At 44.7% G+C, this 26,815-nt stretch overlaps 1 protein-coding gene across 1 annotated transcript in view; it reads left to right on the top strand.

Annotated features, from left to right (window-relative positions):
- The window catches only part of FCHSD1 (FCH and double SH3 domains 1), a 151,580-nt gene that overhangs the window by 17,401 nt on the left and 107,364 nt on the right, over positions 1-26,815 (top strand). The window contains exons 4-8 of the mRNA XM_030213572.1: positions 13,161-13,234; positions 22,401-22,545; positions 22,907-23,043; positions 25,397-25,460; positions 26,088-26,216. Of these exons, the coding sequence (XP_030069432.1) occupies positions 13,161-13,234; positions 22,401-22,545; positions 22,907-23,043; positions 25,397-25,460; positions 26,088-26,216 (549 nt within the window). The remainder of the gene's footprint in view (positions 1-13,160; positions 13,235-22,400; positions 22,546-22,906; positions 23,044-25,396; positions 25,461-26,087; positions 26,217-26,815) is intronic.

The following is a 26,815-nucleotide window of genomic DNA, read 5'->3' as shown; positions in this document are numbered from 1 at the left end:
AAAAGACAATGGAAGTACAACTCTGAGAGGCCACATGTGACAAAAGTATTTCACCACACACAAGAAACTGGGAAACGAAGGGTGGCTGGACAAGACCACAGGATCAACAGATAAAAATTTTAACAATGCACACTATTCAAAATCAAAACTCAAGACTCGACACTGCATCGCGTTTTGGCACAAGTGTGCCTGCCTCAGGAGTCTGATGATATGAAGTGAGAAGGGGATTATACAGCTGGCAAAAAAAGTTCTATGGTCTTCAGAAAGACTGTGCATACATGAATCATGCACTTTACAAAACGGTATTGCAATGCAGCACTAAGTGCTCTGATAGAAACAGAATGCCTGGTCAAGCACGTGTGCTGATCTCCTTCGCATAGGAAAAATAAGTATTTCACAACATTCAGCCAGGCCCCTTGGACTGGACAACACATGGTACAAGTGGAAATTACTGTAACAGAGTTTTTAGCTGTCATCCAATAGTTGAGTAGATTTGTTTACATTCAGCCAAATAAATCCTAAAATTTCAGTAATGTTCATGTAAAATTCCCTGTAATTAAGGAGTGGTATGACCTAGTCCTTAAAAAGTTGAAGTGCCCTGCCATTGACTCCCTTTCTCACTGAACCTCAGTTGATTGTAACATCATTCTTTTTTCCTTCCCTTTCAAAAGTATCATGGCAGCCAGGCACCAAAATTAACGTTAAAATATATTCGTTCAGAGTTAACTGCACAGATGTGCTTAAGTACTAAATTATAAAGCATGCGCTCATAGTCATATGAAAAATGATGTGGAGGAGTAGCCTACTGGTTAGAGCACCAGTCTTGACATCCAGCAGTGGCTGGTTCAAATCCCACCACTGCTCCTTGTGATCTCATTCAAGTCACCTAACCCTCCATTGCCTCAAGTACAAAATTAGATTGTGAGCTCTCCAGGGGCAGAGAAATACCCAGTGTACCTGAATGTAACTCACCTTGAGCTACCACTGAAAAGGTGTGAGCAAAATCCAAATAAATACAAATGCATGTTTTTAGGAGCTCACAAATAAACTTCATATGCACATGCATGTTAGTGCAATGATACAGATGTGCTTAGTTCCAAAGGGTTTTCCTCTCTTCAGTTTTGGATTTTTTACTTACCTTTTCCAAATCCAAGCTCAAAAGACATCACAAACAGGTACACAAGTTATTTTTCTGTTGCATGAGAGGGTGAAGTGACTTGCATGAGGTCACGAGGAGCATCAGTGGGAGAAGCAGGATTTGAACTCTGGGTTATCTGTTTCTTAATTTGCTGCTGTAACCAATAGGCCATTCTCCCACCTTCCAGACACTCAATGACATCCAACATACAGCTGCAAAATATGTGAAATTTCAAAGCGTTATGGATAAACCTTGCATTAAAAGAAAAGTCTGGTACGGGGAGGTTGTAACACCCTTCTGTGTGCTTCAGCTACCTATTTTCTGCAATATTATTTTGTTCCTGTGGGAATTCATGGCAAAAAATTAAATAAAAATTCTGTAACAGTTTGTCAAAAGGACACTATTATTACTGTCTTTGAGTACTAACAAAACAGAAAAACATCGTTTCTTTTGTGTGCAATATTTTTAGATGGTGGTGCAGAATTCTCCTAGGAGGTCTATAATAATGCACCATAACTAGAGATTCTAGGGTTTTGGACTTTTACTCTGTTAAGCTTGAGATCTTTGATCTGTGCTCAGTGTCAGTTTTTATCAGCTGTCAATATTTGTGATCTGGCAGTAGTTTTAAGAGGTCAGAACTCCTAACAGGCTGCACGAATTGTCAAATTAAAATCTCAAACACCAGGGAACAGATATCAGGTGCCATAAAAATAGCGCTGGAACAGCACAGAACAGCGCCCTAATGCTCAAAGCTAATGAGATACAAATATAGGCATGCTCATAGCTTTGAGCATTAGGGATTTCTGCCGGAGGATTGTGCATGGTGTGTGCGCAGAACAGTTCAGTGGTAAGCTCAGCTCCTGTGCGCTTGCACCTGGTAAAACCCGAACGTGAAGTACACAATGCTTATATTTAGATGCAAGTAACAGAGGCCAATATGTGCTTTGTTTTTTGTTTTTAAAAACCATGGCCGCTTTAAATTTAGACACAAGACAAGAGCGCCAATGTATGCTTCACCTTCGTGTTTGCTGTTTCTCAAGCTTGCACGGGCTTCCTTCTGCTTCCAAAAGCAATCAAAACCTGTAGATTTTGCAGCAGAGGCATAGCCAGACCTCGGCGGGAGGGGGAGTCCAGAGCCCGAGGTGAGGGGGCACATTTTAGCCCCCCCCCTACTGCCACCACCAGGTACCTTTTGCTGGCGGGGGTCCCCAACCCCTGCCAGCCGAACTCTTCAGCACCGGTCTCCAGCACGTTTGCTGATCTGTTTCTGTGAGTCTTGACTCTTGACGTCCTGCAGGACATCAGGACTCACAGAAACAGATCAGCGAATGCGCCGGAGACCGGCGCTGAAGAGGACTTCGGCTGGCGGGGATTGGGAACCCCCACCAGCAAAGGTACCTGGCGGCGGAGGTCGAAAGTAGAGGGGGCCAGGGCTAAATCTGTGGGGGCACATGCCTCCGTGGCCCCACATAGCTACGCCCCTGTTTTGCAGAATGAATCGTGAGAGAAGCATGAGAATCATGGGAAATCCTCTCATCTAACACCATAACGCCTGCTTGGACCTGCCGTTATTTTTACTGCAGTAAGGCATATTTGTTTTGGGCACTCTTTTCTGATCATTGGAGAGGAATACAAAATGACCTGATTTTTAAATGAGCTTGATTACATTTGCATGCAATCTGTGCCAAGGCCTGGTGTGCTCATTGTATGCTGCTCTAGACCCCTCTGATCCTTCTGCGCTGGTAAATTTGGGTGCTAGTACGGCGCTAATGGCCTCTAGCACCCACATTTACTTTTGATCATTGTCAGCCTAGATGTCCATCCATATGGACCACTCATGCCTGCTTTGGTCACCTTCACTTTCTCACTCCCTCTGCCTCCCATGCTTGTTCCTTCAGTCTCCTCTTCTCCCAATAGTTAGCCTGCCCTAACTCCAAAACAGCCCGTCAGCCTGCAACTCCCTCCCAGCTCACCTCTTCCCCCCTCAGACAGCCAGTTTTCTGCTTCCCTTTAGAGAGTTGCACGAGGACAGAAATCTAACCCCTACCCACCCGCACCTGCTAAGATCCATTCCATCCCCACTCATCTCCACCTGTACCCACAGGAATCAACGCTATTGTTTACTTGTTTCACCCCTTCCCCCCACCCCATAGTTTTTTGGATGGTATTCACTATTCAACCAATGAGTGTTCCAAGCCTCATTTTGGCACTCCAGCTGCCTCTCTGTATGTTCTGAGCCTCATTCTGGTACTCCAGTTCAGTAGCGTAGCCAGACCTCAATTTTTGGGTGGACTGGGTGGGCATGACCCACATATTTCCTCTCTGTCCATCCCCCTCCCATAAAGATAAATACCTGGGCTGGTGGGGATCTCCAGGTCCTGCCAGCTGAAGAATCTTCAGGAGGCCCCCAAGGCTTGAGAAGTCTCATCCCTGCGCCAGTCACCAGCGTGGAGGGAAGCAGCATTCAGCAGCGTTGCCTGCATGCCTGCCTGCCTTTTAAAATAATTCATCTCCCCAGGCTCCGCTGCATTTACTTCGCCCGTCGCAAAGCGCTGCCGTTCGCACAGGCAGCTCCGCTCCCCTTTGCCGTGTCCATCCGGCCCTCTCTGATCCACTTCCTGTAGTGGATACGTAGGGCCAGATGGACGCGGCAAAGGGGAGCGGAGCTGCCTGTGCGAACGGCAGCGCTTTGCGACGAGTGAAGAAGTAAGTGCAGCGGAGCCTGTGGAGACGAATTATTTTAAAAGGCAGGCAGGCAACGCTGCTGAAAGCTGCTTCCCGGACCCGGCGGAGCCGTAGGAGAAAAGGCAGTGACAGCAGCAGGATGTTGAATAGGCAGGCGTGGAGGGAAAGTGGCTGGGCCTGGGCCTGTCCAGGCCCGCCCGTGGCTACTCCCCTGCTCCAGTTGCCTCCCTCAGTGCATTCCAAGCCTCATTCTTGAGTCACAGAGATTTTGACTACACTCCTGCAGCATTCCCAAGGCAAATTCTTCCATCCCCGTGTGTTCACGGGATTCCCACAGTCCCCGTTCCCATGCAGATGTCTACTTCCCTCCCCCCACTCCAAGGCCAGAGCAAAGGTATAAAGTGCCCTAGGCAAACCTTAAGCCTTGCCTCCTCCCCGGCAAATGCAACAGTCATGATCACCCCAGCGCAGGTTACTTTTCTGAGAACAATACTGTAAAAATGTAATACCTCAAGATGCTGTTCCCCTGATCAATAAGATTTATTATCTTCCTAAAAAGCCTGGAAAAAATGAAGGGGACTTCAAAGGTGGGGGAGAAACTATTGACTTGAATAATATATCTGCTATTCTGGAACAATCGATAGAAAACGCTACGGAGAGAACCACATTACTAGTCTTCTTTGTATTTGAACAAGACCTTAATGCTATTCTAAGACTCTATTTTAAATACTCCAAAAAACCTTTTCGGGGTGGAAAAATTTGGATTTATCCAGACGTTACTAAAACAACTCAAGAAAGGAGAAAGATTTTCTTGTCTATGAAGCATGAAGTATTGGAACTCGGGGGTAGATTCTTCCTTGCCTATCCATGCAAATGTTTGACACGATTTTGGAGAGACAAAATATATATTTTATACACCTGAACAATTGAAAGCATTTCTAGATTTGAAAAAGATAAAATAATGTTGGATAAAGAAAAATTAGAGGCACCACACGTAGCCTTTAAAGTTATTGAAATTTTCCTATTATACTCCTATGTTAGTTTCTATTTCACGTCCTCCACTATCCGCCTTATTTTCAAAAGAGAAAGATGCCCATATTTCGACCCAAATCAGGAGATGGGTGTCTTTCTCCCGTGGGCGCCCAAATCGGTATAATCGAAAGCTGATTTTGGGCGTCTTCAACTGCAATCTGTTGCGGAAACGGCCAAAGTTGACGGGGGCATGTCAGAGGTGTGGTGAAGGCGTGACTGGGGTGTGTTTATCGGCCGAAGAGAGATGGGCGTCCTTGGCCAATAATCGAAAAAAGAAAGGCGTTTTTAGCGCAAATTTGGGTCACTTTTTTTTGACCCTTTTTTTCATGAATAAGTCCCAAAAAAGTGCCCTAAATGACCACATGACCACCGGAGGGAATCCCCTCCCACCCAAAAAAACCCCAACTTTAAAACCTTTTTTTTCCAGCCTATATGCCAGCTCCATCTCAGCAGTATGCAGGTCCCTGGAGCAGTTGTTAGTGGGTGCAGTGGACGTCAGCCAGGTGGACCCAGGCCCATCCCCCCCTACCTATCACACTTGTGGTGGTAAATGGGAGCGCTCCAAACCGCCCCCAAAACCCACTGTACCCACATCTAGGTGCCCCCCTTCAGCCATAAGTGCTATGGTAATGGTGTAGAGTTGTGGCGAGTGGGTTTTGAGGGGGGGATTTGGGGGGCTCAGCACCCAAGGGAAGGGAGCTATGGACTTCAGAGGTAGTTTGCTTTTTTTTTAATTGTTACAAGTGCCCCCTAGGGTGCCCGGTTGGTGTCCTGGCATGTGAGGGGGACCAGTGCACTACGAATCCTGGCCCCTCCCATGACCCAATGCCTTGGATTTGGTCGTTTTTGAGCTGGGCGCCTTTGGTTTCCATTATCGCTGAAAAACGATACTGCCCAGCTCAAATCCGCACAAATCCGATGCATTTGGCTGGCACAAACCGTATTATCGGAAAAAAGATGGACACCCATTTTTTTCGAAAATATGGTTTGTCCCGCCCCTTCACGTACCCGTTCTCGGAGATAGACGCCCATGGAGATGGGCGTTCGATTATGCCCCTCCACATGTGGTCTAAGGAAGCTGATGTAATTTAATTTTTGTGACAATAATTTTTTCTTATTGATATTTTTCTACAGCTGTGTTTCTGTTAACAAGTGAATGACTTGTAAAAATGTTGTTAAAAACTACTATAAATATTTAAAAAGAAAAAAACAATACTGTAAAAATGTATAATTGCACATCATCAGGTCAGTATTCAGCCTCTGCAATCAGCATTTTATTTTAACACTGGCTGCAGCAGTCAAAACGATTTCTGGATATTCAGCAGAACTATCCAGATAGTGGCTGGTGCTGAGTATCTAGATAAGGCTGACAGTGCTAGAAATTATACTGTCATACACTTATGGAGTACTCACTAGCATCATTGGCATAAAAACCTCCAGTATGTTTATTTTACTTAATTCTATCATGTATCAAATCCAGAGTTAAGTGTGATATTCAAATAGTTTGACTTATCTTAGTAGTCATCCAGTCTAGTACTGTCCACAACCTCCTTCAGGGTCTGTGGATACGTGATGACTGCTAAGATAAGTCAAACTATTTGAATATCACACTTAACTCTGGATTTGATACATGATAGAATTAAGTAAAATAAACATACTGGAGGTTTTTATGCCAACGATGCTAGTGAGTACTCCATAAGTGTATGACAGTATAACTGCAAATCCTGGAGTCACATCACGATACGTGAGGCTTTTCCTCCAAGTAAAAAGAAGACAACATGCTGTAGAATATACTTAGGATTAGATTTGATTAGCGTATAGAGTATGAGTATCCTTAAGTTTGCTCATTTTGAGATTTAGAATAAGTGCTAGAAATTAGGCAGATTGTGTCAATATTGCATCTGATATCTAGATAACTTTGGGTAACCTTTTATTTGTCCTTTGTTATCCAAATAAGCAGATAGGAGAGAGCAGGAGTGGAGGTATGGCGTAGTGGTTAGAGCAAGGCATTGACATCCAAAGGTGGCCAGTTCAAATCTCACTGCTGCTCCTCGTGGTCTTAGGCACCTCAACCCTCTAGTACCTCCAGTTCAGAATTAGATTGTGAGCCCTCCAGGGACAGGGAAATATCCAGTATACCTAAATGTAACTCACCTTGAGTTACTATTGAAAAAACAGTGTGAGCAAAATCCAAATAAACAAAAAGACAGACTACTGCCACTATTTGGATAAGTTTTGTGCCCAACCTGGCGGCTAGTAGCACAATGCAAGGCAGTCTATAAGGATATTCTGAGGCTCTATTGGGACATTGTTTCTGAATATCCCAGTCAGCAGCACTTACCTAGAGAACAGGTGCTATTATCTGGATAAGTGCTTTTTGAATAATGATCTGCCTATTTTTAAATAATTAACTTTTTATATATATGTAATAGATATAGGTAGATAGATATACATAATGAAGGCACAGCCTAATATTCAGCCTCGGTGTTCAGTGTTTGTTTTAAATTCCAGCCCCTGGCTTTATTTAAAGCCAGATATTCGGCGCCAGTATCCAGATATAATGGGTGGAGCTGGGAGACACCTCGATAATGGTGATATTCAGCACTTTTACAGCTTTTTTTTGCTATCCGGATAGTTGCCTGGGTAATTATTTGCATGTCACTAGAATCTGGCTAACTCCCAGACTGCCCTAGCACTATCCAAATAGCAGCAGGGTTTATCTCTAGAGATTTCCAGCACAATACTGCTGAAAATCTGAGTATGGTCTTGCTGAACATCGGGCCCTCAATTTTTTACAGACATTTAGCCAAGTAAATAGAGTATCTGAACGTCGGCCACCCTTCCTGCATTGCTGGTTCTTTGAGTGAGTTTGGCCATCAGGAACGTATAGTTTTTTTTACTTCACTGCAGTTGCTTTTTGCCACCTCTGAGATGCTGCCTCCCCAGGCAACAGCCTAGTTTGCCTCATGATTAAGCTCACCCTGCTCCCACCCTCCCCATCGCCCCAAAGAAACAAGCAGACAACTGTTCATTCACAGTGATTTATCACACGTCTTCCTGACCCACTCTAGAACAGTTGGTACATTTGGACACCATGCAGCTTTCAGTTTATCTGAGCCATGAGGTGCCTGTACATTGGAGCTGAACTCCTAGTCCTACTTCTGTGAGAACAGTGCAAGAATACTGGCACTACGTGGCTCAGACAAGCTGGGATTTGCACTGTGTCAGAACAAGTTGGCTATTCCAGAGCAGTGCAGGAAGCAGGGATGTAACAAGGCAACAGATTTTGGGTGGGCCTAGGCAAGAAGTGGGTGGGCACCAAGTGTTCTCCCCCCTTTCCCCACACCACCACCAAAAAATATCCCAGTTGGTGGGAAAATGCTTCTTTCTACCTTGGCAGTCTGCAGCAGGCATGTGCTGAAAACTGAGCATGCACAGGTGCCAGTATTATGGAGAGCAGCGTTTTCATTACCATCAGGGGGAAGTCTTCAGCTGGTGGAGCTTGGGCTCCACCAGCTACCACAAAACGTGTGCTACTGTTGGGTGGGCCTGAGCCCTAAGTGGGTGGGCCATGGCCCACCAAGGCCCACCTGTGGCTATGCCACTGGCAGGAAGACAGCAGTGGTAGGGTCAGGTGGGACTGACAAGCTGGGGAGGGTTCTCTCTGGCTCTTGCTCCCTTTTGATCTAGACTGAAGCGCAAATTCTGTGGGAAGGTTGGTGAGCTATGACACAGAGTGGAATTATGCACAAATTTGCATTGTGCAGTTGCACTGAATTCCCCCATGGGAAATTATTAGCTAAACTTGTTGGAGGTGAGCACTGTTCAAAGCTTAGATCAAAGTGTTCAGCATTGGAGTCCTAATATTGTTACTCAAATTTTGATGACACAATTCAAACTGGCTTTCAAACATTCATCTGTACAGATTTTGGGATTTAAGTTCCAGCTTGTCAGCTCATTTGCAGAATAATAAAAGATTGCAAATTTGCAGATTGGTCAAACGAGAGTTTAAAACCTTACTGGCTAGAACTGGCCTTTGAATTGGTCAGCAGCTATGGATATCAGTTTAATTATTATCTTCAGGACACATCAAAAACATACCAGATGGCCAGGGTCAGGAGCTCAATATTCTGCCTTGGAAAATAGTTAATGTTTAATTTTTGTTCTTTTCCAGGGTAGTATACATTGTTTCACTAATGTGAGTAATTAGAAGAGGTATCTAATGGGATAAATACCAATCGGATGTCGTGTTTATGTTCTCCTAAATATCCTCCAAGAAAATAGTGTTGAGGGAATGATTAACAGTGATTTGCAGGTTCTTTAGACAGGAATAACATTAGGAGACCAGACTATGGGGCTCATTTTCAAAACAGAAGAACATCCAAAAAAGTGGCACAAATCTGCATTTGGACGTTTTTGGGGTTTTTTTTATGTTTGTACCCCGCGCTTTCCCACTCTTGGCAGGCTCAATGCGGCTTACATGGGGCAATGGAGGGTTAAGTGACTTGCCCAGAGTCACAAGGAGCTGTCTGTGCCTGAAGTGGGAATCTAACTCAGTTCCTCAGTGCCCCAGGACCAAACCACTAGGCCACTCCGTTTTTCGCACAAAAACGTCCAAATGATGTTTTTCTATAAAGTCCCTCAGAAGTGTGTTAAAATCACAAAGGGGCATGTTAAGGGCAGGATGTCCTGCGAGGGGCGCCCACATATAGGTGCCCCCTTCATTCATAAGGGCTATTATAGTGGTGTACAGCTGGGGGTAGTGGCTTTTGGGAGGCTCAGCAGACGAGATAAGGGAGCAACGGTGAGATGTGTACCTAAGACCATTTATTTGAAGTCCATTGCAGTGCCTCCAAGGGTGCCTCATTGCTCTCCTGGGATATCTGTGTAGCCCATCAACTAAGAGTACTGGCTCCTCCTACATCCCAATGGCTTGATTTTGTGCATTTTTCACTTGGACATTTTTTTTTTCAAAAATGGACCAAAAAGTTAAACACACAGAGCACAAAAACATCTAGCAATAAGCAATTTTTGAAAAAAAAAAAAAAGGATAGACGTTTTTCTGTTGGGCTTAGACGTCATATCGAAAATGCCTTCCACAGTAGATTCTGGCATTGCCATTTCTCTCTTCCCAATGAGCATCACAGTAAGAAATGATGTGAGGCTCACAGATAGTCCATCCTCACTCTCTTTCCATAGGAGTCGGTATATCTCAGAAACGTACTAAAGTCTGTGAGGTAAAGTACGTTGTGCACAAAGCACCTGCACGACAGAGTAATTTGGTAGGAGAAGCCCAGCTAGTCTGTCTAATCTTTCCTTTTCACATTACCAAGGATCTATTTATTCCAGCTGCCACCCAGAGGGGGTAATTCTGTCAAGTAGGTGCTATTATTCCTTTCAAATAATGATATTTACATGTGGAGAGGAGAAGTAGTCTAGTAGATAAAGCTGACAACAAGGCAAGCCAGGTTCAAATCCTGCTGCTGCTCCTTGTGCTGTTGGGCAAGTCGCCTAATCTTTGATTGCATCAGGTACAAACTTAGGGGCCCTTTTACTAAGATGCAGCAAAAAGTGGCCTTAGCACACCCTTGCACAGGCATTTTTCTTCGTGCTAAGGCTATTTTTGCCACAGCCGTAAAATTGCAGATTTTCCATTTAATTTTCTATTAATGGCTGTGCGCTAATGTTACCATTAGTGCATGGCTATTTAAAAAAATTACCACAGGAGCACTTACAGCTGCCCATTTTGTAGGTGGTAAGGGCTCACGTGGTAACCCTGTGCTATCTGGTTAGTGCAAGAATGCCCCCTGACATGCCCTTCCCAAACAAAATAGAAATTTTTTTAGCCCGTGGATTAGCACACGCTAAATTGATACCACAGGATGCCTGACCACGTTCCTCAGTATGTCAATTTAAACTGCATTAGGTGTCAGCTTAGTAAAAGGGCCCTGTGATAACGAGCAATGATGGGCCATGGAGCCAGATAAAACAAGCCACACGCACACAACAAATTACGGTGGAAGCAAATATTTATTAAAGGTGTCCAGTATGGGCTCCTATTCACTTCACAGGAAGGGAGGAGACAATACTCAAAGCTAGTTTTGTAAACATAACAGTGTCCTCGGGTGACCTTCTCCTGCAGGTCCACAGCATACATGAATGTCTCTCAGCTCAGCAGCAACTCTTTCCGGGCTCTGGCCTGGTCCCTTGACTCAGCAGCACAGTTTCTAGCAGTTGGACAAGGCTGGCCTGCAGCAGTCAGGTTAAAACACAACTCTTCAAGGTTCTAAGTTGAACTTGGCCATCGCTGCTTCCCTCTAGGCCTCCTTAACCTAGCCAGCAGAGGCAGCGAGGTAGACAAACTGCATCCTGCCAGCGCAGCTAATGCCTCTTTGAGCCTGGTGGCACTAGCCAAAGGCAGTCTGTCTACCTTGCTGCCCATGTCGGCTGCCTGCCACGGATTTCAAGAGCTGTGGGGTGAGGAGAGCGGGGTTAGAGAGATATTGGGACTGGGACCAGTGGTGAGGAGAGGTAATATCTGACCTGCAGTTGGGGGAGGGGAGGGAGAAAGAAGGAGGAATGTTGGAACCTGCAGGGGGGCAGAGAGAGGAGGGGTTAGAAAGATGCCAGACCACAAAGGGAGGCATAGGAAGAAAGGTATACCAGGACCTGTGTAGGGGTGGGGGGAGAAGGGGTAGATACCCAGACCTGTGTGGGGATGAGAGGGGGGGAGGGAGGGGGTAGATACTAGGATCTGCGTGGAGGTGGGGGGAAGAGGGAGGAGTAGATACCAGGACCTCTGTAGAGGTGGGGAGAGAGGGAGGGGCTAGATACCAGGTCCTGCATGAGGGGACAAGGAAGAGAGAGAGAGACCTGGGGAAGAAAAGGTAAGAGATGATGCTGGACACAAGGGGCTGAATGGAGGAGAAAGAAGGGGGGAGAGAGATGTTGGTCCTGTGGTGGGGGGTTGTGGAAGGAGGGAAAGAGAGGAGATAACCTAGATAAGTGGAGAGAAAGGGACACTAAAGAAATACTGCCTATGGAGGGATCGTAGAGACAGGGACAGAGAGGGAGGGATAAAGATACTGAAGGGACAGGTCCTGAAAATGGAAGAGGGGATAGGGACAGGGACACAGGGTAGATGCTAGAATAGGAATGCAGAAGAAAGATGAATAGTGGGAATAAAGAGAGAACAAATGTCAAAAGGACAGAAGACTCTGAAAAGATATTCATTAAAAAAAAAACAGAAAAGCAGAAAAGAGAGACAAGAAAAGGTAGAAAAAAGTATTGTTTTCTGATTGTATTAATTATAATATGTCAGCTTTGGGAAATGTGCATCTCTGATACCTTGCGTTTCAGTTTCTATTTCTATTACTATGACAGGTTTTCTATATAGGGCTCGAATGTGTTTGCTTTTTTCAGAGCTCCAGTGTACAAACCCTGCAGGCTCCTATATTTAGGCACAGTTCTATATATATGCACGCAAATTTTGGGAATGCCCCTAACCAAACCCCCCATCTAGTTACATGCGATTGAAGTTAGGCACACATCAGATCGCTGCGTAACATCACAGATGCGTATCCGATATGTGCCTAACTCCCAATTAAGCCCAATTAGTGCTGATAATTGGTTGTTACGACTGGTAGCGCTGTAGAAATTATTTGTAGTAGTAGTTATCAGTGCTGACTGGCTCATTATTCAGTTAGATTATGCGTGTAAATTGGATGTGTGCCCAATTTAATGCCCGTTACTCTAGCGCGTAACTCTAGGCGCCATATGCAGAATTTGGGGGGTTAGAGCATAACCACTTTTAGGATATTGCTCCTATCCAGAGCAGTTTTGATCATCTTTCTTTTTTGTTCTCTCGCTCTTTTGTAAGATTCTCTTTTCTTTTCTTTTCTTTTCTTTTCTTTCCCTTCCTATTTGTTACCCTGTGGATTTTATTTGTGTATTAGATTGCTGTTACCTCTAACCAGTGCTGTCATTAAGATTCCCCCTCAATGTGATCAGTAGTGTGCTAAAATGCTAGGATTCTGCTTGTTGATCAGTGCTTTCTCTCCTGTGAGCTGGTTGGTATCCTCACTTTTTCCAAATCCATGACACTCTGACATTTGCTTGTAAGATATTCCCCAACCCCTGGAACAACCAAAAGTGACCTTCAGGTGGTGCATGCCAGTCTCACAAGGGACTATGGAATGTGATATAGACTTGCTGGAAGAACAGCGTGTTTTACTATGTTTATTTACGAGGCAGCTGCCTGCATGTGGGAGAGAATTTTGTGAACACACAGCTTTTGTGATTCTAGGCTTTACAGAGACTGGCAAGTCAGTATCTGAAGAGAGACTGGAATCCGGGGAAAAATGAGCCCAGTGGAATCAGGTAGGATCTGACGCCCAATGATTAGATATGAAGAGTCGTAAAAAGCAAATTGGAAGCTCAGGGTTCTTTGCGCTAAAACTGATTCTGAACATGCAATAAAGTGTCACAGAATCAATATATGGATTATTTTTCATCATTATTTGCTAGAATATACTCATCTGCTTGCATATCTCACTGTCTTTTTATAGGAGAAAGGGGTGTCTGTGTTCTTGCTTTTTGCTCTTTTAAAGGGAATAAAACAAGATTGTGGGTGAAACGTATAAGGGTTTGTATATTAAGGGCATCAAAGCAAAGTTTAGCTCATGTTCTGACATTTTAAATATTAATGCACAGACATGTTCTAAACAAATACGTAATATTAACTGCAATATGGAAAGACCTTCAGCTGTAGCTAAATTTAACAGTTGCTTTTAGCACACTACTATTGAGCTTCTTTCAGAGGCAGTGATAAACTGCTTGCATGCTGATTGGGCATAAAGCAGTTCACTACTGGGAATAGTCCATGCTCTAGGCCTTCTCTCCTCCCCCCCCCCCCCCCCAATAAAATGGTGAAAATGTGCAATTGCATCTCCTGATCTCTGTGATTTCCCCCCCCCCCCCCTCAATCCAAGTCTATGTGGGTCTAAATATGTTTGGACAATAGTTGGGAAGAATGTCCCATGCTGGTTGGACATTGGCACTTTAGGGAGTCTTGAGGGAAGGGTTAGGGATACAGTTGAGTTTTTGTTTGATCAGGGGAGGGGTTGTATTATTGAATCAGGTGGGTGGAGGATATTGGTGTGTAGGGGAGTTGGGGAGAGGATACTGGTGTGTAGGAGACTTGAGATTTGTTTGTTTGAATTAGGGAAATGCCAACTTTCTGCATCTTATGTTGGGGGGGGGGCGGCTCATGTGTATTATGCTATTAACATTATGCATAGCACACAAACCTAAAGGGCAATTCTGTGAGAGGATGCCTGATTTTAGGTGCCAAGAACACAGCTATTTAGAGCCTATTCGATTAAGAAAAATAGGCACCTGGTTTCTTTTTTAGAATGCAAGTGTAACTGATTAAATATATGCGAGTACATATGCCAGCCACAGAGTTGGTATAAATGTTCATGCATAGATTGAGGAAACCATAGCAGTCTATAATTTAGGCAACTGGGTATGTGCCCTGCCCATGCTTCACTCAAACTTTGTCCACGTGAACACCCACCTGCAAAGTATGCACAAGTGAAGATTGGCACATACTTACGGATTAGTGTGCAGCTGGGTTATTATTTACAGACCAGATATTCAGCCGGTGGCAATCGGCATTTTGCTGATCACCACCGGCGTTAAACCTGGAAATTTAGTGTCAGGCCTTGTCCAGGCACCGGCATTGAATTTTCGGGTTTCCAGAGCCAGCTAATGCATAGCCGGTTAACGTACTCTTTTACTAAGTAACAGTAGGGCTAATGCACGGATAGTATGTGCCAAATCGGTACTACCACCGGGGTAGCGTGAGCACCTGACGGTATTTCCAAATTTAGCACATGCTATTTCCCGCGGTAGAAAATAATCTTCTATTTTCTACCACGGGGGCATTCCCGGCGGTAATCGGCAGCATGGCCACATTGCCGTGTGCTGCCTGATTACTGTGCAAGTAGCACGTGAGCCCTTACTGCCAAGTAAATAGGTGGCTGCAAGGGCTCAGCCAGTAAATAGCCACGCGCTACTTTTAATTTTAGCACACAGCCATTTACTGCCCCATTTAAAAAAAGGCCTTCTTCCCCCCATGGTAAAAATGGCCCAGCGTGCACCAATTTCACACACCCACACTAGTGCAGGCCACTTTTTACTGCAACTTAGTAAAAGGGCCCCTAAGCACTTAAGCAGTTATGGGTTACAACATAAAGATGGGATTGACTTTATGCAGTCCTATGTATGCGGTGATCTTGACTGGTTAAATGCTGAATATTGGCACTTAACCAGCCAACTCCACCACTGCAGTGCTCCCAAATTAGCTGGTTTTCAGTTTGTTGCTAACCGGTTAAGTGCTGCTGAAAATTTACAATTTAACTGTCCAGGAGCCATGTCTGGCCGGGTGGAGTCTACAGGGCTTCCTTTAGATCCCTTTTCTCTATAGATAAGGAGTAGAGCTTCTCCAGAAGGTCTCTTTGCAGATTTTATTAAGAAAATGGCATAAAGACCCGGGCGGCTCATCCTTATCTTAGGAGACTGAAAAGTTTTCTCATGGTGTGGGACCCTTATTTTTGGATTCTGCTTCACCTATGGCCTGTAGCCAAGTGCTCAATAAATTTTGAGGTTCTCGGCTTAATTCTTAGCTGTAAGGGAGGGGGGGTTAGATATGGTTGTTCTGTTTGTGTGTATGGGGGGGGGGCTTAGGTTTGAGACCATAAGAGCACAGGTCTCAGACCCTAGAGGATATCCTTTAGAATGCTCTTCGACCAAGTTACAGATTTGTTTGGGGGGAGGAGGTGAGAAGTTTTGTACTGTTCAGTGGGTTTCTTCCACGATGTTAGTGGTTCCTTTATATATTTTTTTATGTTGCCGGTAATTTGTACTGCTTTCTAGTATGCTCTGCATCTTAATAAAAAGATTTTTTAATAATAAGAGACTGGCATAAGCTATTCCATTTATTTATGTACAGTAAGTTGAAGGAGTTTGAGCCTGGGATCATGTAGAATGTCCTCCAATTTCTCATACTCCCTAACTGTTCTATAGTATTACCCATCCATGAGATCCTAAGAGAGGTACAGATGGACATGTTGGAGAACAGTACTTCCTGTTAATAGGAAAACGTTAGGATTTGAAAGTTCCCAACTACCTCACCAGCCTGTTGTGGTCGAATCTGTTCTCAAAAAGGTCAGGAGCTTATGAAGTTGCTCTCCAGTGCCTCTTGACTTTGTTGGGAGAAACATTTAACAGAATGCTATGATTATATCTTGCATAGCTTCTTATAAGTTCTTCAAAGAACAATATATGCATTCCATCCTAACAAAAGGCAAGGGATTTGTCAGACAACTTCAAGAAAACCTCGATGATCTGCTTCAGCTAATGGACATGGGAAAAGAATGTGAAAAATGTTTCATTTGCTCATACCTGTGAAATTAAGACCTGAGTCTGATATGCAAAATATGTTTGCTGGTGTGCCCTTTAAGGGAGATGTTCTCTTTGGAGATAAGGATAAGGAAGCTAGTGGATCAATTTAAGCCACTGTTCTACTGTTTAGATGCTTTATGTAGCCACTTGTCATCTATCCTCCATGTCAAGGAGGTATTTGAGTTGGGCCTGTGAGAAGAAACAATATCCCCATTATCAATAGGGTCTTCTCTCTCATCCTGAAAGTGCAGAGCCTCAAAGCCCTAGGCAGCATGCCAGACAAAACCTGCAATAGGGTTTTGATCAGATTCAGGGTGACGTGGCCAATATTTACAGTATCCATGCTAGAGAACTTCCTGTTGGGGAGAGGCTGAGGATTTTGTAATCCATTGGCCCGGTGTTCCCTCAGACAGTTGGATTCTCCAAACAGTAAAGATCAGATGCAGACTTTGTCTTTTTCAGAATCCCACTATATTGCCCTCTGAGGTGCTCTTGTTTTAAATCTCAATATCAATGTCCCACTCAAAGCCCAAAGTGGTTCAGCTGATCAGATCAGGAGAAAGAAGATGGAGATTTTATTCTAAGTTATTTCCTGGTCCCAAAAGAGACAGGAGGATGTTGTCAAGATGATTTCTTTAGGTGTTGATCCAAGATGGCGACGGACTGAGTAGCGCAAACGGAAAATTAGAATCGGCCCCAACGAACGCCGCTGTTAGCACCTTACCCGTCGGAAGATGGGCAAGCGGAGAGGCAAGATTCGGGAGGTTCCCTCCGTCCCGAGTGGAACGCCTCAGCTGCAGCAGACGACGATGGACCGTTTCACGGTGTTGCCCGGTCCCGAGATGGCATCTACTTCAACTGCGGGAGCCTGCCTTGTGGAGCAGGACAACAGCGTAGACGGGGCTTCCCTTAGCCCTGTCGAGCGTGCGGCGCCCCCACAACCCGGAAGGGAGAATCTTCAGGCAAGCCCTGCTGCTATGGAGAGAGACCAGGCTGTGCAGGGAGGGAGTTTGCAGGAGAAGAGAGCTGGAGCTGGAAACTTGGAGGAACCAGAACTAACAACTACTCCTGTTGTTTCATTAAGGACAGTGAGTATACTGGAACAAGTTTCAAAAGCCCCTCTACCGGATTGTATAATGGGAGAGGTAGTGAAACCAGCCGTAGTGACATTAGAGTCACTTTGGGACTTGACTTCTAAGACCCAATCTGCATTACAAACTGTAATCCTAAAAAACATGGGGACAATAAAAGTTTTATCAGAGACTGCGCTAATTCATCTAAAGACTAATGAAAGCTATGCTTCTGAAGTTAAAAGACTGTCTGAAAAAGTTGGAAAGATTGAACTAGTGGAGCAAACTTTGCTAAAAGACAAAAATGTTACCTTAAGACGCCTGGAATATTTAGAAAATCAATCTAAGAGACTAACTTTGCGTTTTATAAATTTTCCTAGGTCACCATTGGTAACTCTGACGCAAATGGTTAAAAAAATATCTCATGGAGACCCTGGGTATGCCTGAAAACTCATTGCCTCCAATAACTAGAGCTTTTTACTTACAGACTGATGCTAAAACATCAGCAAATCTATCAGAACAAAGAGCAATGGGTCTTACGGCATTCCTGGAGTCGTTTCTTGAAGTGATAACACAAAGAACTACTTTGCTTGTAACCTTTGCTTTGGAAATGGATAGAGACGCAGTTCTTAGACTTTCCCTTAGGCATTTGGATTCTTTATTTTTGGGATCAAAAGTGAGAGTTTTCCCGGATTTATCCAGGGAAACTCAAAAGAGACGCAAGATGTTTTTGTTGCTGCGCCCAGGAGCTTTGGCGATCGGGGCAGAGTTTCTTTTGAGATACCCATGTGTATGTAGATTAATCTTGCAGTCTAAGCAATATCGATTTTTTGACCCAAATCAATTGGAAGATTTTCTAAAAAAGCAGGGAAGAGGTCAATGTACAAGTCTAGTCACGTATGCAACGCTGTATGCAGTTATTGAGTAACCCACTCGGGAATGTAGCTACTTGTTTGATTTAATTTATGTGAAACTGTTTATTTAAGCAGGAAAAAAAAATTTTCTATTTCTTTCTTGGATCGATTTCATATTATTGTGGTCGTTAGTAAGAGTATTATTTCATGTAGAAAAAAATTTTTGTATTGAATGAATTTAATTTAATCTGTCTAATATCACTCATAATTGTTATGTTTGGTAAAAACTTAAATAAAGAATAAATTTAAAATAAAAAAAAAAGATGATTTCTTTAGGTGTCTTAATCCCCTTTTCTATGAAAAGGGGATTGGCTGTGTGCATATTTTACATACTTGTAAATCAAAGTCATTCTGTTAGGTTCACAATCTCAATGCTTTTTTGGTACAGCAATGTTGTTGTTGTTGGTATTATTAATAATAGATTTTTGATATACCATTTTCTGTAGTAGAACCAAAGTGGTTCACATATTACGTACAGGTACTCTCTCTGTTCCTAGTGGACTCACAATCTAAGTTTTGTACCAGGGTTAAGTGACTTGCCCAGGGTCACAAGGAGTCACAGTGGGAAATGAAACCACTTTCGCCTGCTGAACTGACCATGAATGAGATATGCCACCTTGTGGTGCCTTTCTATCTAGAAATTTTCTGCCATCAGCACTTCGCAGCCAGCTGCAAGATGTTTAACATGTCCTACCAGTTTTCTCTATACTCGCTGTGAACCATCTGATCCGTAATCTGCTGTCCTGAGCTGCAACTAATAATCTCTCATCCTTAGGTTTCAGTTCTCCTCTCCTTAACCATTCATGTCTCCGGGCTTGATTGATGAAGTAACACTTTATATTTTTGCATTGGCCACGATTCTTTAAAGAGCTATTTTTCTCCTGCTTTACATATTCTGTTGGTTCCTTTCCTGTGCATGCAGGTGGTTTTCCACTCATTCCTTCTGCTCGTCAGGATGCCTACTCTGGTTTAATATTGGAATTGGATTATGGATACTTGCTTTCATACTTCAGTACCTTTTGCTGTGTTTGGATCCATTGATGCTATTAAATAGGCCTGGAAGCCTACAATGGTAGTGCTGAATGTATAGTCTATTTCTATGAGACACATTCCTGCTTTGGCTCTAGGGGCATACAATCTTACCGTAAACTGGAATTTTCTTATTTGTACATCCAATTTTTCAAGGTATTTAAGAGGCCAGTCCACAATTCCAAAGCTGTATGAGAGTACAGGAATCACAAGCTGGCTGATGGCTTGTATCTTTGATCACATTCCTGTATCAATTTTAATGTCCTATGATACTCTTTACTGTCTGTTTTCTCAGAGCTTCATACTGGATTGTTGGTCCTTCCTGAACTAGATACATATATAGACCTTCCTGTTCAAATTCCTTGATGGCACAATCAGCAATCAGAGAGATGTTTTCAGTTTCCCCCTTAAAATGTCCAGGCCAACAGTCATTCTAATGTCATCTGAAAAGCCTTTTACTAAGCAAAGTTGTTCAACATATGTTGTTCGCTGGAACTGTAGAACTCCAAGTCATCTACAAACAGCAGGTGTAATGTTACCTCTGGGTCTTTGCCAGCTCTAAGATTAAGGCTAAATCCATAACCAAAGAGTTAAGTGCTATACAAAACAAGAAGTGGCAGGGAAGCTCACTGGAATATTCCTTGCTAGATTCTGATATTAGGAATGATATACTGTCTTTTTTCATATAGTAGATGGTATATAGTTTGCCACATTTTCATGGTAACGTTTAATGTACTCCCATCAATTTAGAGTTTATTCAAGGCAATTTATTAATCCAGAAGTGTGGAATGCTTTCAAAGGCTTTCTAATAATCTGTCCATGCTACACTGAGATCTCTGCTTTTCTTAGCACTAACCATAAAGGCTTTATTTAGCAAGAACTGATATTTTGTTACAAATGCCCCTCTCTTGTTGCCTTCTGATCTATTGTAATGTTAAAGTCAATATGATCATATATTTTGTCGACATCTATTGCAGTAAACAGCTTATAGATTGCAAGTAGATGGGTTATTGGTTGTTAATTTTCTTTTTTTGGAAGGTTACTTTCATCTCCCTTTGGAAGTAGAAGCATTCTTCCTGTTATTTAACCAATGTGGTGTTAAATCTGGCTGCCTGATCAATTCATTTTTGCAGTTTGCCATGTCGTGGTGAAGGGATCACTCTATCTGGGCCAAGGTTCTTCCAGTTTGGGGCTCTTTTTAACCTGTATTCCAACTATTTTGTGATTTTAGGGCTATTCGTTAGTTGTAATTTTGCTTCTTGGTTGTGCTCCACACGGTCTTTGGTAAGTTTTTCCAGATCATTCTCTTTCAATTTTAGTGGGTGCTTTCTACAAAGAAATGGAAAAGAAACTGTTTTGGATTTTCTGTAAATAATTTAGGGAGGAAGTCAGTGGCGTTCCGACGCTGGCTGACACCCGGGGCGGATCGCCGATGCGCCCCTCCCGGGTGCAGCACGGCGCCCCCCCTGGCAAAATGACAGCCCCCGGGTGCACGCTGCTGGGGGGGGGGTGCCAGGGCGCGTGCCTGTTGCCCTGTCGGCTCCGAGTTCGCATGTGTTCACTGCTCCCTCTGCCCCAGAACAGGAAGTAACCTGTTCCAGGGCGGAGGGAGCAGTGAACACATGTGAACTCGGAGACAGGGCGACAGGCGCGCGCCACGGCACCCCCCCAGCGGCGTGCACCCGGCGGATCGCCCCCCCTTGGTACGCCACTGGGGGAGGTTATCAATGTGGGCTACCTTTGCAATGGGTTATTTTCACTATTAACCCGGGTTATTAATAACTAGGAGCCTGATATTCAGCCCACAGCAGTAAGCGGCTGGCAAGCAGCTTCCAACCATGAGTTGAACTAACTCCAGATATCCAATGCTCGTGGCTCCTGGCATTGAATATCCAGGTATAACTGCCGATCCAGAAGTTAACTAGGCATCGTTCAATATTCAGACTGGTGCCCGGTTAACTTGCCGAATAACGTTGGGACAATAAAACAGTTTTTGTAACTTTGAGGTTACCTAGCCAGTTAACAGACTGAAAATCGCTGCTAACAGGCTAAGTTTCTGCTCTGCTCCAACTCCACCCCAGACTGCCCACAGTCTAGCCGGTTTTGGCATAGGTGATTAGAGGGGATATTCAGCGGCACAAGTGCCATTGAATATCCCTGGATAGCCCTACACAGACACTTATAAATGGCCAGGAGCTTCTCCTGGTCGTTTAAATGACTTTGACTATCGGCCCATAGGTCTCATTGCATAAAGTGTGGCCTGTGCTAAAATAGCACAAGTTATTGGTAAATAATTGTAGCTCCCCCCCCCCTTTTTCTGTTTTCTGCATATCTGTGCAATTTTTATGCTTCAGCTGTTATTTTCAATTTATTATTAGAGCATATGAACTTAAGATCCTCCGTTAATGCAGCATTTTTCAGTTTGATGTTTTGGATCTTTCTCATTTTCTTTGATCCTTTTAGGTACACATCTATCAAGGATAGATCTGCTCACAATTATTTTATTTGTCCTTCAATATGGTTTTTCCAAGGAGGAGGAGCTGACATTCTCTTTTTCTGCTTCCTCGTTGGTAAAACTCTCTTGGTAATAATTTTGCCTGTAAAGTATTATATTCAGTTAATTTCTGTAACTGAAACTTTATACTGATGTATTTTGTAAAAGTGTGAAAGTTAAACCCTAGTCCTCCTTCCGAACTTTTGCTCCACTACCACTGTTTCCCCTCCCCCTCCTGTCTCCCTTATTCCAATACTAGTGCTTGTCAATGCTTTAACAAAAGGAAGAACAGAGATCTAATCTTTCAGGTGCTAGACATCTGAAAAAGAGGGATCTTAGCCAGGAAAGCTCATGCCTTAATAAACAGGTTAGCCTATAAGGGTGCCACCAGCCTCTGTGATTTTTGCTTTTTTAAAACAGTGCTGCATAAGGCAATTATCACAAGAGGAAAGCAGAAGGAATGAAAGGGGGGAGGGGGAGCAGCCAGCTGAGTTACCACATTTTGATTTCTCCTAAGATGGCAAAAATCTTGCCCTGGCCCTGCAGCCAATATAAGAGAGTCATTTTTCCAGGAGCGTCTTTGTGGTCTGGAAGTCCGTGGTTGAAGGTGCTGCTTCTGTGGGACAAGCCAGGGTGACTGCTGCAGAAAATTATCGAAATTTGACAGGAGAAGCTGCTAAAACAGCCCGGACGGCAAAGGAGCACCTGCTGAAGAAGGTGAAGCTATAAGATGAGTAGGGACTCCTAAACTGGTAGGAGATCAAGACATAATTGTATTGGGTGGGGGGGGGGGGGGGGGGGGAGGAAAGACAAGAGACAGAGAGAGAGAGAGATAAAGATAGAGAAAAGATGATTGATTTCATATGATTTATTCATGCAGTTAGAAAAGGGCTTTGTATATGCTGGATCCTAGGACACATTAAATATTGTGCTAGATCAAACTTTTTGACTTCTTCAAGGTAATGATATATTGACTGCATTTATGAAAGTACAAATCGAGCTATACTGAGCAACCAAGAAAAGAGTGTTAGGAACCCAGGTTTACTGGATAGGTTTAACTGTGTCTTTCTGATCTCAGAGTACTGAGCAGCTTGCAAAAGTGCAGATGGAGCTGATGGAGACCATGAAGGAACTGAGCAAAACCAAGAAGCGCTATGGGCAGCTGGAGCGGGTCTTTGAAGTGGCCAGAGAGAAAGCCATGGATACTGAGGCTAGGTGAGAAACTGCTATCTCACCACTGCTATTAGATCTATCAACCACTGCAGGATAGTTCAAAATTACCATTTAATTCTTTGCTCCAAGTATATAAAAGGTTTTTCACACCTCATTTTCATACCTGATTAGAAAATTAAACTTCTCATGTCTGTTGAGAGAGAGAGATATATTCAGGGCAATCATCTATGCTTGTGGAAAAAAGATGCCTTTGAAAATTGCTTCTCCCCTTCTGTGCAGAAACCTGGTGGAATTAGGGCAGTACTTGGGGGCAGGGTGAAGGAGAGCCCTCAAATTAAATGCAGAGGGATTTCATTTTGAAATCCTTGTAGGTTCTTTCCCTTTATCTACAGAATTCCTATAGGATCACTTCTAGTGCAAATGTCAAAGAGAGGCTCAGTGGGGCAATTCACCAGGACCAGCATTAATGGGCCGATGATCAGAAGCAAACGCAAGCACTAGAGGCTGCTAGCGCCATACTAACAGTGCCTGCATTTGCTACCACCCCATGATCAGAGCCCCTGAGCACATGAAACAACGCACTCGCGGGCTCTGAACACAACTAGCATGCAAAACAGGGATCTTATCGCAAGTAGCATGCAAATGCATGCTGAACCTATTCATCCCCAGCTCGGATCTGGTGTTAGGGTTTGCAGACCATTGGGGAGGAATGGTGAGCCCTGTCCAGCATACATTTGCATGCAAGCAGGCCCCCATTCCCCCAATGCAGCAGCCCCCCGTAGGAACCTCGACCCGACCGACGACCCCCCCCCCCCCCCAGCAACAGGAGGCTGGAGGTCCGGCGGATGGGTGGGGCTTCACACCATATAAGGGAGTTTCTCCCTTATACGGTGTGAAGCTGCACCCAGCGCATCCCAGGATACACTGGACAGGGCTGTGCGCCGCCATTTTGCAGGCGGCACCAGTGGAAGAAGCGGGAGGCCACCTCCCTCCTCCAACAAGGAAGGGGAGTGGGGGGAATTGACCGCGGCCCACTGGGCCACCAGTGACTTCTCAGGAATGCTGGGGGGCAGTTAGGGAGCCTGGTGACCCACTGGATCTCCAACCTCCCCTGTACCTGTGTCGGGGGGGTTGGGGGGACTGTTTCCAGTGGCGTTCCTAGGGTGGCTGACACCCGGGGCGGATCGCAGATGTTCCCCCCCCCCGGGTGCAGCGACCCCCCACCCCTGGAGAAAGGACACCCCCCTGGGTGTATTTTTACCTGCTGGGGGGGGGGTGCCGCGCACCTGTTGGCCTCACTCGTTCCATGCTCCCTCTGCCCTGGAAAAGGAAGTAACCTGTTCCAGGGCAGAGGGAGCACAGAACGAGCGGAGCCGACAGGCGCGCGGCACCCTCCCAGCGGCGTGCACCCGGGGGGACCACCCCCCCCCCCCCCGCCCCCCCCCCCCTTGGTACGCCACTGACTGTTTCACTTGGCTCGGGGCAGGGGTAGTAGGGGTCTGGTGATCCCATGGACCTACAGCCCCTATGTTTGACAGGTCTGGGCTTTTGACAGCCCAGACCTGTCAAACAAGTGCGAGAGGCGTTCAGTCACAATCCTCCCTCACTTCCACCCCATGATCAGAGAGAATTACATGCTTTAATTTGCATGCAATTATCTCTGATCATAGGTGCAGTAAAGCCCCCACTGTCAGCTATTTTTAGAGTGCTATTTGGAACATCCCAGGGCTTTTGATCATCTGCCCATAAGAGAGTGCAAACAAGGCAATTGCCCTGGGCCCCAAGCTACTTGAAGAAGATAAAGTCTGCTAGTGGGCTTTGTGACTCCTTCCTAAATTTCTTCCCTCAGCATGTTTTAACACCAGCCCTGCACACCATGGCCAGTTTGAAAATTGTACTCCCAATCTATGGATCAGTGAAACAGTAAAAGTTTTTGGAGAGCTGGAAATGTGTTCCAAACATACCTAAACATAATGCCTATTATTGTTAAGAGAGAGATGTGGATGAATTATACATGGCACCTCAAAGAATTTCACTGTGGTGTCCTTTTACTAAGGTGCGCCGAAAATGGCCTGCACTGGTGTAGATGTGTGTATTTGGACACGCACAGGTCCATTTTTCAGCGCACCTGCATAAAAGGCCTTTTGGGGGGGGGGGGCTGAAAATGGATGTGCAGCAAAATAAAAATTGGTGCATGTCCATTTTGAGCCGGAGACCTTACCGCCACCGATTGACCTAGAGTTTGATATTTTGTGGACCATATTCCCTGATCTGTATGAAAACCTAAGCTATTATCAGCCTTTAAAAAAGAGTGCTCCATGACTGAATCAAAATTAGAAAGAATCCATCGCCTGGTTTGGGCAGGCATCTGATATTTTGTATGTCTGTCCTGCAGGCTAAAAAGAAGTGACCATGGGATTTTTCACTCAAAGACCAGCTTACAGAAGCTAAGTGCCAAGGTATCGTACAGTGTCTGTCTGCTTCTAATCAAAAAGGGATGGGGTGAAGGTTGGAATTGCTGTTATCAAGCTATCATGCAACTAACGTGTCACAATAGCCTCAATGTTAATGTTTAAGATTTTCTGCATTCCCTGGAATTCCTCCCTCTTTCTCTCACAAGCGAACTTTGTCTATCCTTTCCTACCTCCATGGATAGAGAATTCGGGAGGTTTTGTAAAACTTTCGGTACCCTGTTAACTCCTTTAATGAGAATAGAAGAATTGGTATTTGTGCAGATTTTTTTTTCCTCTTTATGAATGCAGTACAGAGGGAAACCATGTACATTATATGAAACTGAGAGTGTAGCAAACAGCCAATAGCTTGGAACATAAACCACAAACTCAAAAATACATATAAAATAAAGCAGCAATGCTGGGATAGCGATCCCCAACATGTCTGTGCATATTTATGTTGCTTTGTGATGTGATTATGAGAAAGAATAAATGTCTGGACAAGACTAAGAATACAGAAAACCTCTTGAGTGCATAATACTATGGAGGTCGGCAGGGAATCCCTGCTGACATTGTACTTGGGAAAAAACAAATTGATCTTACAATTTATCTGTCTTTTTATTTCTCCTCCAATAGTTCTCTACCCAATTGGCAGGATGCACCAAGCAGCTTGGAGAGGCACGGAATGAGTATATCTTGACGTTAGCAGCAGCAAATGCTCACGTGGAGCACTATTACCTGACTGAGTTACCTGCAGTCATGAAGGTAAGACCAGACCAGTAGTCACATAAATGGCCCAGGGCTGCTGAGAGATTAAATTGGCTGCCTCCCTCCCCCTCCCCAGATCGTGGCCACCGCTCCCCTTGGATCGCCGCTGCCCCCCCCCCCCCCCCCCCCCCCCATCGATTGCTGCCACAATTGAAATACCTTGTTGGCTGGCGGGGATCCTGAGGCCCAGCCAGCAGAAGTTGTATTCCTCCAGCGCTGCTCTTCTGCCGATTGCCTGCCCCCTGCAGCTGCTTTTTCTCTCAGGGCATGCTCTGTTTCAAAACCGAGCATGTGTGCCTGAGAGGAAAAGCAGCCACTCAGCTGGGCAGAAGAGCAGTGCTGGAGGTGCTCCTCTGGGTCCTCCAAGGAGTTTTCTTTCTCCTGCTCCTGTCGGGATGTGATCACACGGGTCCCGTCAGGAGCAGGAGTGAGAGAAAGACCCCGCCGCCGGGCCCCTCTTGGAGGGCCAGGCCCAGGGAAGTTTGCTCTCCCCCCGACCCCCCCCCCCCCCCACTCTTGGCGGCCCTGAAATGGCCTGGCATTATACAGGTGAACTCTGTTTTGAAGTAACCACTGTTACATCATAGCACTTATTT

The sequence above is a fragment of the Microcaecilia unicolor genome, chromosome 8, assembly GCF_901765095.1.
Source record: "Microcaecilia unicolor chromosome 8, aMicUni1.1, whole genome shotgun sequence".
Lineage (NCBI taxonomy): Eukaryota > Metazoa > Chordata > Amphibia > Gymnophiona > Siphonopidae > Microcaecilia > Microcaecilia unicolor.
This window is presented reverse-complemented; position numbering and strand designations above follow the sequence as displayed.